Raw genomic sequence first — 16,580 nt, forward strand, 5'->3', positions numbered from 1 at the left:
CTAACTATGTACTTGAAGTGGAGTGACTTTAAAAAGGAACCAGATGTCTTCTGGCTTATAAGTCAAAAGGGAGAGTAAGTTTAACTCTTGAATATATCAGATTCTTTCTACCAAAGGTAGGTAGGGCTGCTCTGAACAGCGAGCCTGCTTTGTTTTCCTCCTTTCATTGGCTGGTAGAGTAAGTGTGAAAAATTTGAAGTTACTAAAATTAGTCTATCTGGTGGAGCATCCAAGTTCATGAATGTGCTGTTTGGAATTACATTTTAAGAAGCTGCAGGGACTTGGATACAGAATAAATTTAGGGGTTGATGTCAAGATCCTGGTCTCCTGTAGGCTGTTTGATTTCTGAGGGAAATAAATTTTGATATCTAGGAGGCTAATAGAAAAAGGACAAACAACAACTGAGATTAGATAGTCCTGCTCAGCAAGGACTTCTTGTGATCAGCTCTTCTTCAGTTAGTTAATGAAGACCTGGTGAGTTGCTAGGAGAAATCTATCGCTTTCTTTTTGTCATCTTTACTACTGTTTCTGGGACAGCCTGGACTGAGTTTTCCAAAGATGTTCCAATCACACCACAAATCCTGGTTGTGTGTTGAGTCATTATGAAACACATGGCATTATATGATGTATGATATGATGGCTGTGTTGTGTGTGTGGGGTGTTGTGTGTGGGAGTGATCCTGTTGGTGACCCTGTTAACAGTCTGTAACACCTGTCTGGTTCTTATCACATGCATCTTTTTTAGGCAGGATTCCAGTAGATTCCAAGTCCTGTATCAGTGTCCTTCCAATTAGAAAGTTGCCCCCCTCCTCCTTTAAGTGGCCAGTAGATAGCTCTCCACACCAGGGCCTTGCAGACCTGGGGACTCTGTCTTCTCATCTCTTCTCACATGTTATGTGCTTGCCTGAAATTGATTTGTGCTTTTCAGTCTTCCTTTGTCATGGCCATCCTTCCTGTATGGCTCCATTCCATGTTGGATGCTGTCCTTTTTCTTCCTCTCCCAAAAGATCTCTAAAATGAAATAGTTGTACTGAAAGTTTGGGGTGATGGGGATTAGAGTCTTTCAGGAGCAACATAACATATTAGACACCAGTGTGCTAGCAGCCAATCAGATTTTACCTGTGCACCCTCTGGCCATTACTCAGAATTCAATGTGTGGCCTTCTTGCTCTTGCTCTGGACACATTGCTTTTTTTTTCTATTCAGCATTCAGTCCTCTTCTACCAGTTACTCTCTTACCCAGAACAGTTTCTTCTCTACCCTGATCCCCCAAGTAAACCCTATCCCTGTCTTTTCTGATCCAAAAGCTCATTCATTGCTGTCTCTGAACAGAAGTAAAAGCTTGACATTTTAGTTTTCTTTAACTTGATTAAAAATTTAGATAAAGCTTGTGCCCCTGAATCCATTCTGTCTCCAAGAAAGGAGGATTGTAGAGATTTAATTTCCTTTTAGTTAGGACTGATATTCAAGCGCCAAGATTTATCGTTTTATTACTTGCTACATTTTATTCTTCTGTCTTTTTTTCTTTTGCACTTCTGGTATTCATTTTAAAAAGATTGACACGGGCTGGGGATATAGCCTAGTGGCAAGAGTGCCTGCCTCGGTATACCCAAGGCCCTAGGTTCGATTCCCCAGCACCACATATACAGAAAACGGCCAGAAGCGGCGCTGTGGCTCAAGTGGCAGAGTGCTAGCCTTGAGCGGGAAGAAGCCAGGGACAGTGCTTAGGCCCTGAGTCCAAGGCCCAGGACTGGCCAAAAAAAAAAAAAAAAAAAAAAAGATTGACAGAACTGAGGCGCTGTATCACTTGTCATCCTAGCACTCAGGCAGTTGAGGTGGGAGGGTTACTGTTTGAGGATCGCATGGCTACATATTCTAAGCCTACCTGGGACACAAAGAGAGATACCAAGCCTGGAGGAAAAATAGTAAATGAAATAATGCATTTATTTAATTACTTTTTTTTTTGTCAGTCATGGGGTTTGAACTTAGGTCCTAGGCACTGTGTCTGATCTTTTCCACTCAAGGCTAGTGCTCTACCACCTGAGCCATAGCTCTACTTCTGGTTTTCTGGTGGTTAATTGGAGATAAAAGTCTCATGGACTTTCCTGCCTGGGCTGTCTTTGAACCCCAATCCTCAGATCTCAGCCTCCTGAATAGCTAGGATTACAGGCGTGAGCCTGTTAGTGCCAGGGCCTGCCCCCCCTTTTTTTTCTTGACACGGGGTCTCACTGTATAGTCCATGCTGGCTTCAAACTCATGATTTTCCTGATCCAGTCGCCCACTACACCTAATAGCTTATTTTATTTAATGCGAATCATAGTAGAAATAGCTTAACCTTGAAATTAAATATATATTCAAATATACAAGATCAAGATATACTTATCAAGTGATTTTTTGAGTTTCAAAATAGCAAATATTAGCTTTGATCATGGATGGTTTGTAGCCCACTGGTTCTGGCCTTGAGTGTTGAGTGACAGGTTCCTTGCTATTGTTAAGGAATACTATGTTCTTGCCAAGTGCTGAAGGAGGACTGCTGTTTGGCCCATGCATGATATCATCTGGACCCCCAGCCGCTGAAGAAGCCCTGTGCAAGATGGGTAGTGTGTCACTATGAGCTCTTGGCCTCTTTTTGGGAGGCTGGCAATCAGGGTATATTTTCAGTACTCTAGCTGTGTTCTCCATCAGAGCTTTGCCAGAGTGTTGAAGGAGGGAGGGGGAAAGAGGACAAGGAGGAAGTATTGGCCATGGATAGACAGCAGTCCATCCTATCTGAGCAGGTGGCCCTGGAGGAGACAGCAGCTCCTCATGCTGGTCTGCAGCCAGGAGCCTGCTAGGGAGGCCACTGCCCACAAGGTACTATGCACCAGCTCTGGGTCTTCTGCAGCGGCAACGATGACTCTCTGTGTTGCTTTAAGTGAAATTCTTCCCTGTCCTCCGAATGGAGTTAGTCAGTGGGTTGCGGTCAGATTACAGGGAGGTTATTTTGTGTTTTATTTGTGGAGAAAATCTAGAGTGCCCTGGAAGTCTAATCTTCTTTGGGGCTGAAGGGGTCAGTTGCGGTGGGTACTGGGGCAGATTTGTAGGCCTGAGTCTGAAAAGATGGTTAAATTCTCTGCATCTAAAATTCTTCTTTGAGTTTTGGCAAAGCTTCCAGATTACTTGCCTTTTTCTTATTTTTTCCCTGGGCCAATGTCTGCTGCCTGCATTGCCTTCTGCTCTTTTCTCCTCCTCTGCGTGGTGTAAGGCAGCCTGTGGCACCATGCCAGATGTTCAGAGTGCTTCTGAGCGCACATGTTCCTGTCCTGGGCCAAGAAAATGCTCCTGACACAGGACTTGGAGTGTTTTTGGCTTATGGGACGCCTGCCTCCTTTCTTTTCATGATTTATTTAGTCTTAAAATGAGGGCACTACATTATTATTTAAATCAATGTGATGGATGAAATAATTGATCTGTTGGTAGATGGGAAGCAAATAATCTTCTGGATTCTGGTTGGATATTGGCATTAACTTTCTTTTTTTTTTTTATCATTCTAGTTCCTTCCCAATCTAAAGTCACGGCTGTTGTTCATGCTTCTTTTTTCTGTTGGCTATTATAGAAAGCTACGCACTGCCAACACATCTGGACTCAGAGTACAGAATTAAAGTTGAGTGAATCTGACCACAGAGGAAAGGGGACAGAGGCCTAACCAAGCATAGTCTCCTATTCCTCTAGGCAAAGTGTGGTAGGAAGAACACTGACAGATGGCATCAGGTGATTCAGGCCTGACTTCACACCTCACAACTGGAGTGGGGGTATTGATTGGTACCTGGCTGCCTGTGAAAGTAGCGTTCGGGATGGGGTGGGGTGGACACTTCTTGGTGTGTGTGTGTGTGTGTGTGTGTGTGCGCGCGCGCGCGTGCCCGTTTGTGTTGGTACTAGGGCTTGAACTCAGGACCTCATGTTCTCCCTGACATTTTTCTCAAGGCTGGAGCTTTGCCACTTGAGCCACAGATCCACTTCTGGAGTTTTTGTGTGTTTAATTGAAGATAAGGAGTCTCACAGACTTTCCTGCCTGGGCTGGCTTTGAACTGAACTGTGATCCTCAGATCTAGTCTTCTGCATAACAAGGATTACAAGTGTGAACCACTGATGCCTGGCTTTCAGCCTTTCAAGTCTCTCAGAAGAACTTCTGGATGAAGGAAAGCTGGTGGGGCTTGAGGCACACTGGAGGTCAGCCCAGACTCTTCCTTTGCACAAGGCCTCAGAGCCAGGTCCACTAAACTGAAATTACTACCAGTAAGGTAACAGGGAGGAAGGCCCAATACTCTTATGCAGCTATGGAGACCCAAGGCCCTGGTAAATGAAGCACATCCTGTGGGCACAGTTACAAGTAGAATGATGTGCCTGGAGTCCTCCAGATTCTAAGCCCAGTGAGAAGTCTTTGTATTATCTTTGCCCTTTACCATATTGTGAAGCCATTCCAGTGTTTAAAAAGTTATTGTACTCATAAACTGAAGTGTTGACTTAAAACCCCTTTGTGTAACTACTTAGAGGTAGTTAGTACAAGAAATGTACCCATGAAACTGTAACCCCTCTGTACATCACTTTGACAATAAATAAGTAATTATTAAAAAATTAGAAAATGGGATTGCAGAAATCACACCTATCTTTTGTGTTTTTAACCTTCTAGTTCATGACAAAGAAATACACATTTAGGCTTTTCATAAATTTGAATTCAAATATAGAATAGAAAATGTTGCCCCTATGATCAATCTAGTTTTGACTTGTGGATAAACAATTGCACAAGATATAAATCTGGATAATGTTTGAAGATTTTAGGGAGATAATCAACTACATAACCTCCTTTGGTTAAATACCAATAATCCCTTTCCCACCACCACATGAGCCAAATATTATAGGCTAAGTTTATGTGGCAATGAGAAGTTATTGAGGTTTATGGACAGTGACCCAGGAAGCCCTTAGTCTTTCTTGTGATATCCCAAGGAACAAGAAGAGTAGGATTACAGTCTTGTTTCAGTTAAACATTACCTTATAGCTTATGAGTCTATCTTTGTCACCTGCTTTAGACCAAACTTAGGAGTGCTATCCAATCCAGGAAAGCTGAGCTATGTTTAAGGCTAGTTTGAGCTAAATAGCAATACCTTACCTCCAAAATGAAGTGTTTGTCTTAAAAGCTTACCAGTTCTTGTTGGCTTCAGCTTATTTATGAGGAAACTCTTAGATTAAAGCTTTTCTGGATGCAGACTCCAAGAAAGGACTGTTTGAAAACCAATAGCTAGATGTAGGTCATCCTATCTTGTATTAATGCTCAGATGGGGTAACTATATGTTGTTTAGAAATAATTATTTCCTAATGTTAGACTTCCTGCTTCCCCCCATTAGACAATACTTTGGATTCATAATCAAGTCCTTAAGAGTTGACTCAGACACATTTGTGGGTGTTTAAGAATGTCAGATAGCTCCAGGAAGAGCAAGTAGGGACGTGTAGCTGGCGATCCTTTCTTGCTAAGAGGTCAGCTTTGGGGCCAGGTACAACTTGTGGTAATGGTTGTTCACATCTTGTGTATGGACTGAAGCAAGCTCTGTGAGAACTACTGACAACAGGCATTCAGTGAGTGGCCTTTTAAGTAGTCAATAAGGTGACAGATACTTGGCCTAATTCAGTAATCTGTTTTCCTCAGTTATTCAAGGCTTGCCAAAAGAATTAGATTATAAAATAGCACTTAAGACACTGCTGTTCATAATGCTTGGTTCTTACTCAGAACCAGAAGGCTTTTCTGAATCTTTTCTTCAAATCATGACTGGCTATTAGTTGTGGAACCATACAATAGCTATAGTACAGGATGTAGCAAGAAAAGTTTTATTGAATAATGGGTTTCTTTTCGGGATGGAAGGATGGAGTTTAAAGATGTGAGCTACTCATCTCAAGTTGAGTGGCTTTTGGGGGGATATAGAGGAGGCTGTACTAGAAAGTAAACTCAGAGCCCCATATGCTAGGCAAACTCTCTGACACTGAACTACATCCCCAGCTTCAAACTTGAGAGTAGGATTAGTAGCTAGGATTATAGGCTTGTCCTACTACGACTGGAAAGCAGCTTTTATTGGTTGTCAGAATTGACTCTGGCCTCAGGGTGATTATAATGTGGCATGGAGGGTTATAAACAACCCTGTTCAACAAGAAGAGCAAACTATCAGGTGACTGTCCATCACTGCTGCAGGAGGTTGTAAGATGCTACCTCCATGGTGAAGGCTTGTAGGTGAAGGGTAAGTGGGACTTATAGACCAGCCAAGGTTTTGCCCACCAAGCTGTGTTCTTGAGGCCCAGCTGAGTTTGCCTGGGGGAATGAGCATCTTTGAGAAATGTGTGCATGGGACTTGTATGTGGACATTGCTTCAATTCTAGTCCCGACCTGCCATTTCTTTTTGTTTTCTTTCCCTTCCTTTCCCTCCCTCCCTCTCTCCCTCACTCCCCCCGTCCTCCCTCCTTCCCTCCCGCCCCGCCCCACTAACTTTCTTCCTTTTCCTTCTTTTTCTTTTTTCCTTCCTTCCTTTTCCTCCTCTGTCTTCACTCCCTCTCTTTGTTGGCCAGTATGGGGGTTTGAATTCACAGCCGTGTGCTTCCCCAACTTGCTTGCTTAACTGGTGTTCCTACCACTTGAGCCATGCCCCCAGCCTGGCTTTTTGCTGGTTATTTTGGAGTTGGGGTCTTGTAGACTTTTCTGCTTGTGTTGCCTTCTAACTGTGATCATTCAGGTCTCAACCTCCTAGGTAGCCAGGATTACAGGCACGAGTCACCAGTGCAGTACCCAGCACTTGCTACTTACTGAGCTACTTTGGACACTTTGCCACTTACTGAGTTGATTATTAACTTTTCTGTGTTTCAATTTCATCCTCTAAAAAGTTGAGAAATTGCCACCACTGATCCATGTATATAAATTGTCCAGAACATTGATACTCAGGAGCAAATACTTATTATCTCCAGGTCCTTGCATAAAATTTGTAAGGAGCTACCTCTCCAAAATCCTTAATACATAATAATCCTATACAACCTTAGGTGATATCATTTTTATTTTATAGGCAAATAACTTGAGATACAACCTTGATCAAGGCAAAAACACACTCTGTGACCAAAATTTTAATCAGTGGCCTTTATGTGGTAGTACTGGGATTTGAACCCAGGAAGCTTGGCTCTAAACTGTATGTTCTTGACCATTATACCAAGTCAGAAACATCTTCATCAGAGAGTGAGTTAAAATCTTCTTTTTGGTATGAAGGGGAAGTCAGCTTGGCTTTGAGCAGGACTGACTGAAGGCTGGATCCTGGGCGTCTAAGATGACGCATTTAGGTTAAGTGCCAAGAGATCCTAAATTTAGGCACTTCTTCTATAATCTCTACCTTTAAAGGACTTTGACATCTATTTTTTAACCAAGATAATTAAAAAAAATACTTTCTTACTAGAAGGGATTCCTTAAAGTGATGCCAAAGGATAACAGCTTATAGAATGAAGTTTCTTTTGGGAAATGTGTTTTCCAAGTAGCAACCTCTGTTACAAAATATTCTTGGAGGTGGGGAGGTGAAGAGCCTGGTATGCAGAATCACAAAGCTATTGTTCATTGTTGATCAAATGTCTTGTGATATGTATATGTGGTGTGTGTGTGTGTGTGTGTGTGTGTGTGCATAGTATGTATGTATTAATAGTTGGTGTTGGGCACCAGTGGTTCATGCATGTAATCCTAGCTACTCAGGAGGCTGAGAGCTGAGGATCTCAGTTTAAAGCCAGCCTGGACAGGAAAGTCCATGAGACTCTTATCTCCAGTTAGTCACTAAAAGGCTGGAAGTAGGGCTGTGGCTTAAGTGGTAGAGCACCAGCCTTGAGGGGCAAAGCTCAGCAACATCTCTCAGGCCCTAAGTTTAGACTCCAGTGCAGGCAACACACACACACACACACACACACACACACGCACGCACGCACGCACACAGTGTTTGGAGAAGGATGATTAATAGGGTGAGTAGAGTTTCTCTTACATTTACCCTCTCCCCTCAAGTCCCCCACCGTCAGCTAGATGCTTCCAGAACATGCAGATGGTGAGGAAATCGGCCTTTTTCCAAGGTCTGCCTCTCTCAGCATTTTCTAACTTGAACAGTGCAAAGAACATTGAAGTTTTCTGTTTTTGTGACTTAGCCAGGCATCTTGGGAATTTGCTGCTTTGTGAGCATTCTGGTGTTGTCTTCTGTATCCAATTTGCCGTCACTTAGATTAGAACAAAACGAGGTTATGTACATGTGCACATGTGCACTTGTGTTCTAAAATAGTGAAATTCTTCACTACCTGGCCTAAGGATTAGAATATGAAGCCTCCAAATGTCCCTACTTCACCCCTGCCCTCTAGCCTGAACCTGGTGGCAATTACAATTTTTTCATATGTAGAGATCCCTCATTATTAGACTATTTTTTTCTCTGCTTTAGACTTTCATATAAATGGACAGGTACTTTAGGCAGGAAAACAGAATTCAGCCCTTTAATTTTTATTTGGGTTGTGCCCGTAAAAAATGGGAGGGTGTCTTCACCAGTTGACTTTGTTTTGCAGGCAGGCCAGGGTATTCACTGTTGGGTACCTGACTGAACCACCAGAAACAGCCAGAACTTCTGATGCTTATTCATAGTTTCCATGGTCCCCAGGAAACATGCTCAATCTGGCACAAAGTAGTGGCTCAGTAAATATTTTTGAATGAATGACTGAACTGTAATAGCAAGGCCAATGGATTCTACTTGACTTCACAATATTCCATACAAATTATTTTTTTTAGTTGGGTGTCTCACTGTATATCCAAGGCTGGCTTGAAACTTACTTTGTACCCAGGCAATTCTCATACCTCTGCCTCTCAAGTGTTGGGATTACAGGCACATGTCACCAGCTTTGTAACTGTTTAAATATCTCTTTGCAACAGAATGGAAGGCACAAGTCCTGGGTGGAAAAGATTCCAATTTAAACCTAAGTACTGGGATATGAACTCAGGGCTTCTTGCTTGCTAGGCAGGCACTCTTTCACTAGAACCATGTTTCCAGCTTTTTCCACGCCCTGGTTAGTTTTGAAATAGTATTTCCCTTTTGGTGTGGGCCAGCCTGGACCTCGATCCTTCCATTTTTATTTCCTCTTTCTGATGAGAGATGCATGCCTCCACGAGCAGCTTTTTCCATTTTGATTGGAGTCTTAAGAAGTTTTTGCTCTACCTGGCTTAGAACTGTGATCCTCCACATCTCAGCCTTTTAAGTAGCTAAGATTATAGGTATGAGCCACTAGAACCATCTCCAATGTAAAATTTGAGTCTAGCATATAGGTTACTAGTTGTAGTGCTTATACACAGGTTCTGTGGTTTTGTCATGAATTTATAGCTTTAATGGTAAAAGATCCACTTTTCCCTGATCCTCAGAGGGAATGTATGAAATTAGAAGGAAGGAAGGATCAATCTGTAAATGCATTTTTGAGAGACAATGTTTCCATAGGTAGCTCAGGCTGCCCTACAACTTTCTAGGCTGTATAGTCCAGGCTGGCCTTGAACTTGTTCTCTTCTTTCTCATTGCTCAGATTATAGGAGTGTATCACCATACCCAGTGTGAACATCTGCTTTGTTTTAGATCCTGTTTGTTCCCTATACTCCAGAGACCACGGTATCTAAGGCAGACACAATCAATCCCCTCTTGAGTGATGGAGAAGACAACATGGAGAATAAAAGGAAGGTGACATGTGTGCGGGGGAAGCTGGAGGGAAAGAGGCCTCAGGAGAGGAGGAAGGTTAGACTTGTGGGTGGAGGGAGAAGCTGTGCTATGGAGACAGGATCCACATCTCAGTGGGATGTGTAAGCTGTGGCTTACACTGGCAGTGGAGCCCATCTAAAATGTTTAAAGCATGGTGTGGTACAATCAGAGGGACAAGTTTTAAGCACTGCACTGGCTCTGGGCTGGAACTGTCGCCATGGTTCCTGGTGGGGAGGGGAGAGTCTTCAAGGAAGGTATTACATTGAGTTCTACCTTTTGAAGCCTAATCTTAGTCAGGGAGAAATTGATTTGAGCTTTATATCAGAGGCAGAATGATAATGATGTTGATGAAGATGAGAGGGAACTGGACACTGGCAGGATAATTGCACCTCTGACTTTTGGCCTGTGGGTTTAAAAAAAATTTTTTTTTTGTCTATGTTACAAAATACACTTGTAATTCTTGTCCTTACACTTGACATTCTTGCCCTTATAGTGTCACTGTCTATGATATGGGTAAAAGTATATGATAGAAAGAGATAGGACCTTCTTTGCCTTTGAATTTATAATTGAAATTACAACTAACCATTGATTCTAAGGGACTTACTTACTTACTTTATTTATTTATTGCTGCTGGTACTGGGGCTTGAACTTGGGGCCTTGTGTCCTTACTTGGTGTTTTCCATTCCAGGCTGGTTCTCTACCATTTGCACCACACCTCTAGCATTTAGCTGATTAATTAGTGATAAGAATCTCATAGCCCTTTCTCCTCTGGCCGGCTTCAAACTTCAATTCTCAGATCTCAGCTTCCTGATTATCAAGGATTGCAGTTGTGAGCCATCAGTATCTAGGGAGACTTGCATTCTGGCTACTGTATTGTACCTGGCCCGAGTCAACTATCTTGAGTTGTTTTATTCATCACTTTCCTCAAAAGAAATCTTGCACTGGGTTATTTCAAATGGAGATTGCGTGGTTTGTGATAAGAAAAATCTTAGTGGTAGGAGGCCATTTTGGAGCCTCAGAGGATGGTGGAGACTCCTTTGTCAGGAGGCTAAGTGAGCCTGGCTGGCTGGCTGTGACTCTAGCCTGTGTTGTAGGAATGATTCTGTGGTGGTCAAAGGTGAATTTGGTGGCAGATTTAATATTTGACTAACCACCTTCATGTGTAGCTGCGATCAGTAACCTAGTTCTGTTTCATAAGATATTTACATGGAAGCTGGTTGGCTTCTCTATCAGTTGTGATAATTCTGATTTATTATTATTATTTTGTTTGATGACAGCAATTTCCACAAAATTTTACTATTGATAGCTTGTGGTAGGTCAGCATCCAGTCCCAGTGTTGAGGCTCAAAGCTTTGAGACAGTCTTCATACTAGGTTGGTTGAGGTTCTGGCACAAAATAGCTTCTCAAGAGATAACAACTGAATGAGTGTTTCTGAGAGAATTTAAGCCCTAAAATGACCCATATTCCATAGGCTCTGGTTCTTAGGCTCCTGTTAGTAGGTGGGTGCACTCTCACCCTCACCCCCCTCTCTCATAGAAGTCATGGGTCCTTCTGCATTTGTTTCTATTTGGAACACATTCATTCTGTGCAGTGTATGAACTGCCCTGTGTAACTAGGGTGGTGGTAGAATGAATTTCATGCTACTTGTTTAAGTGTGTGCGTTTGTTCTCATGCTTTTTCTAAGCAGGAGTCACCTACTTATTGCCCATTTTAGTTATTTACAAGGAAGTGTTTTTTTTTGTTGTTGTTGTTTTTTTTTTACCTGTCCTGGGGCTTGAACTGAGGGCCAGAGTGCTGTCCCTGTCTCTTTGTTTTCAAGGCTAACACTACCATTGGAACCACAGTCCCACATCTGGCATTTTTCTGAGTAGTTAATGGAGATAAGAGCCTCACTGACTTTTCTGTCTGGGGGGGGGGGGGGGCTTTGAACTTTGACCCTCAGATCTCAGCCTCCTGAGTAGCTAAGATTACAGGCCACCAGTGACCAGTTTGTTATATATATAAAAAAATCAAGTTCTATAATGATTCAAATAGTGGCTCCTGCACACTACCTGTTAGATAAGTGAGGGTTATATCGGCTACCTAAATACAGTATGTACATCTTGAGTGTGAGAAAAAATGAAGCAAACCAAGTATCTTATTATGGAAGCTGGAAATTTCAAGGATGTCTTAAATTCTGTGTTGTCTTAAAATGTTAAGTTTTGCTAGGTAGTACATGTCTATAGTGCTAGCACAAAGGAGGCTGAAGTGAAGAATTTCATATCTGAAGCTAGCCTGGGTTACATACAGTTCTAGGCCAACATAAAAAACAAAAGAGAGTTAAGTGCTGGTGGCTAACATCTGGAATGTGTTTGCATTCTTTTTTTTTTTTTTTCTTAGAATGTAGCTTGAACTGGATCAGGTATGTATTTTATCAGAACATGCCAGCATTGACTCTTTTTTAAAAAACAATTACTTATTTATTGTCAAGTGATATACAGAGAGGTTACAGTTTCATACGTTAGGCCATGGTACATTTCTTGTACTATTTATTACCTCCTCCCTCATTCCCCCCTCCCCGGTGTTCCCTCCCCCTTTCCCTGTCCCCCTATGAGTTGTTCAGTTCTTTTACACCAAATGGTTTTGCAAATATTGCTTTTGGAGTCGTTTGTCTTTTTATCCTTTGTCTCTTGATTTTGATATTCCCTTTCACTTCCCTAGTTCTAATACCAGTATATATCCAGGGTACTCAGATGAGATACAGTAATAGCACCGGGACAACCACAGGAAGGGGATACAAGAGGATCATCAACAAAAGAAGCTACGGTTTCACATGGCATGTTGAAAGTAATTACAACAGTGATATAACACTCATTTCCATAACATGGACTTCATTTCACTTAGCATCATCTTCTGTGTTTATAAGGGCATAGCTATGGGTTCTTGTGATCCTCTGCTGTGATGGGTCCTGCCTTCTCTTCCATGTCAACTGGCGAAGAGCCAGTTTTCAGGAATGGGCCTCTGCAGTTCCTGGCACGGTGTTTGCTGCTCTAATGAGTTCCTTCAGAAGCGAGGATGAGCCACCTTTGGCTGCTGATTCTGGATTTAGGTTCTGTAATTGTTTCTTTTGCCATGCAGCAGATTTTTAAAATTTGATACAGCCCTTTCTTGCTTTGGTTTTCTGGGCAATTGAAGTCCTTTGGAAAATAATTACCTATCTCTGTATCTTCCATAGTTTTCCATAGAGTAGTTTCAGAGTGTCAGGTATTACATTTATGTCTCTGATATAGCTCAAAGAAAATAACCTCATCATGCTATTCTAGCTGAGGGAGGTAGAAAGTGAAGTAACATACATATGTGATGTGGTAGACCTAGAGTCCTAGAAAACAGTGCAAACTTTTCATTATGGTTGCTTATCTCAGGAAACAAGGGTGGTTTGCATCCACCTTATACTTGGATGGGTGAGAATAAGCCCAGGGCTCTTGGGCTAACCTGGTCATTGCAGTGTAAGACAGGACACACCATTGATTGATTAGCTATAGAAGGTGTATACCAGGCAGGATTGCCTGTGGGAACTGGGGTTCACATAAAACCTTATAAATGAATATCTACTGCAATGTTAGCATACTAGACAGAGAGTGCAAACAGTGCTGGAGCATGGTGGCAGAGCGCTTGCTTAAAGACAGGCTCTGGATTTGAACTCCAGCACTGCTCCAAAGAGGAAAAATTAGAAATAACCCAAATGTCCATCAATGAATACATGTGTAAACAAACTGTGGTATAGCCATATATAATGAAGTAGTATCTAGCCATTAAAAGGATTGAAATAGGCATAGTAATTTAGTATGAATGAACTTTGAAAATATTAAGCAAGGTAAAAGAAACCAGAAACAAAATATCACGTACATATTGTATGATTCCATTTATAGGAAATGTCCACAATAAACAGGAACTAGGAGATTGGTTATGCTGAGGGAGGGCAGCGCTTGGCGGGAAGGGGGATGGGAAGTGACTGCTAATGGGTACAGAGTCTTTCTGGTGTACAGACTGGTGATGGTTGTACAACATTGAGAAGATGAGAATTTGGCATGTTAGTTGTGTCTCTACAAAGCTATCTGCGATATAAGGTCACATCTGAAGGGATGAGCTCTTGAGGAAAATTAAATGAATGGAAGAATGCTTAAAGTACTTAGTGAGTAATGCCCAGGGTATGGTGTATACTCAGTGAGCAATTCTTATTGCTGCTCTCAGAGGCATCAATATCAGTAAGTGACACCTCCTATCAGTAAGATGGAACCTATGTCACACTACATCGCTACTAATACTTTGTGTGGACCTGTTGGTGGCCTGGGTTGACCTCAGATTGGAAAAGCTTGCAAAGGACTGTCATCTTTAGTCCTGGGATTACAGGTATATGCACCAATCTTGAGCCTGTGTTTTGGGATCCTTGTCCAGTGGTGGGAATTGAGTGATCTGGAACTCCTCACAGACGTGTGCAGTGCCTCCCTTGGGGATAGGAATGTAGACTGAGTCTGTGGAAGAAGGCCAAACCTAAATTCATGATGGTATGGTTTTGAAGTTATTCTTGAGCTCCTCTTCCTCCTCCAGTTCTATGACTCTCTGTTGTGTTTTGTTGAGAACTTAACTGGCTTGTGAGACTGTGTGCTTCATGGTTCATTATCAGCTCTCTGGAGAGCTGAGGACTTCATTGCTGAAAACATTCAGTTCTGAGAAATAGTGTAGAGAGATTTCATTTGTTCTATGGAGCTCATATAATTTTCTCTGTATAAGAAATTGTTATTTTAAATTAAGATAGAAGCAATTTTCTGTGAAAGATTTTTTGTTGTTTTGGAAAAAAGAATTCATGTCCTTTTATGAACTTTCCAGTCCATTAAGAATGCAGAGTTGCTTTTACAACCGTGTCATCAGGGTGTTGTATGCTCCCATTGACGCTCAAGCAAAGAAATAATTTTTTCTTATGGAACACATATACCAGTGATGATTACTCAGCCACAAAGAGAAATGGAAACTTTCTTTCATAGGAAACTGAATGGAACTGGATGGAGATCATCATGTTGAATAAGATAAGCCAAGGGTCCAAAAAACAAATTGTGAATGTTTTCACCCTTTTGCCGAATCTAGACTTTGAACACACATACAGAATTTGACTGCAACTGTAGGAATATTTGAAAGGTCTAGGGGGAAGAGTTGGGTAAAGAGAATGATGGCTAATATTGAAATGTATTATATTGATGTATGAAGATGTCATAAGAAATCTCACTAGCCAGGAACAAAAAAAGAGAGAGCAATCAATAAAAGGTATAATATATGCATGTGAATATCATGGTGAAACACTTTGGCATAATTAACATACACCAAAAATAAAAAGAATGATAGGACAGTGAGAAAAGCTCTGTTGGAAGTGAGTATCAGTGGGAGGGTGAATAGAGAGGGTGAATGAGGGTGATTATAGTTGAAGTACTTTAATTTTTTTTTCTCGGTTTTGGGGCTTGGACACAGGGTCTGGGCCCTGTCTCTGAGCTTTTTGCTCAATGCTAGCTAGCACTCTACCACTTTGAACCACAACTCTACTTCTGGTTTTCTGGTGGTTAATTGGAGATAAGAGTCTCATGGGTACTTTTCTGCCTAGGCAGTCTTTGAACCACTGATCCTCAGATCTCAGCCTCCTGAGTAGCTAGGATTTACAGGTGTGAGCCACTCGCGCCTGGCTATGCCTTGATTTTTACAAATGTTATAGCTCACACCAACCTGAAACTTTGTCTAGGCTGACCTTTAGCTTCTAATCATCCTACTTTAGCCTCTTGAGTGGTAAGATTTTATGCATGCACCACAACTCCCTTCTGGAAGTCTTCTTGAATGTTTCTTTTTCCTCTCTTCTAAACAGAAGTTGGCGACGTGGCAAAGCAGTATCTAGAGAAAGGTCTTTTGGTTCCAGATCATGTGATCACACGCCTAATGATGTCAGAGCTGGAGAACAGAAGTGGCCAACACTGGCTGCTAGATGGTAAGTAAACTGTGGCAAGCTGGATTTCAGGGAAGAATTGGTTTTGGTGTCTCAACTCCCTTGCCCTCCCTTCCTGTCAGTGTTAGTACTGGGGCTTGAACTCAGTGCCTCATACTTGCTTAGCTGAGTCCTCTAGAACTCAGCCTTAGCTCAGGATTCTGTACAGATATGAGCCACTTGCACCTAGCTGCTCCCTTTTTCTTTTATAGACTAGAAACCTTTCCCCTTTAAATCTTCTGTCATATATTTAGTGTTACAATTTGGCACATAGACATGAGCATAGGGAAGCCTCTTTATTCTGAGTCTAGACCAGATGAGAGCCCTTGACTGGGCACCATGGCCCAAGTTGCATAACAATATTGGTTTCTATGATTGTCACCCTAAGGACAACTCATCTCAGATTAGAGGTCTTTCATTCACTGGGGGCAGCACAAATTGCAGCTGAGTCATCATTTGTCATTTGGCAGAGGAGCAGAGCAAGGACTCCGAGAAGCTTTATGGAGTGCATAGAAGACAAGGGTAAAATGAGTAGCCTTTGGGGGCAGGTGAGTGGTGGGTCTGCTCTTAGATGCAGCAATTCCATTCTGCATTGCTATCTAAAGATGTACCTCCAGGGATGTTTATTTCCACACCATTCCCAAATGGCAAGGGCCTATCTCTGCTTTTGAAGGGCTTTCTTCTTGAGGGGGCAGAAAATTAGATACTGAGTCTGTAAGAGAATCCTGTATGTGTGGTGCTCTGAAAACACAAAGAAGAAAATTATCTGTTGTATGGATGGGAAGAAAGGTTGGATCAGCTTTATTTAAAAAGTGAATAGAGCTGG

General features: G+C 42.0%; 1 protein-coding gene across 1 annotated transcript in view; it reads left to right on the top strand.

The window, feature by feature from the left end:
- Positions 1–16,580, top strand: part of Ak4 (adenylate kinase 4) — a 62,744-nt gene that overhangs the window by 23,139 nt on the left and 23,025 nt on the right. Inside the window, exon 2 of the mRNA XM_048351483.1 lies at positions 15,638–15,757. Within this exon, the coding sequence (XP_048207440.1) occupies positions 15,638–15,757 (120 nt within the window). The remainder of the gene's footprint in view (positions 1–15,637; positions 15,758–16,580) is intronic.

The sequence above is a fragment of the Perognathus longimembris genome, chromosome 7 (genome assembly GCF_023159225.1).
Source record: "Perognathus longimembris pacificus isolate PPM17 chromosome 7, ASM2315922v1, whole genome shotgun sequence".
In the NCBI taxonomy this organism is placed as follows: domain Eukaryota; kingdom Metazoa; phylum Chordata; class Mammalia; order Rodentia; family Heteromyidae; genus Perognathus; species Perognathus longimembris.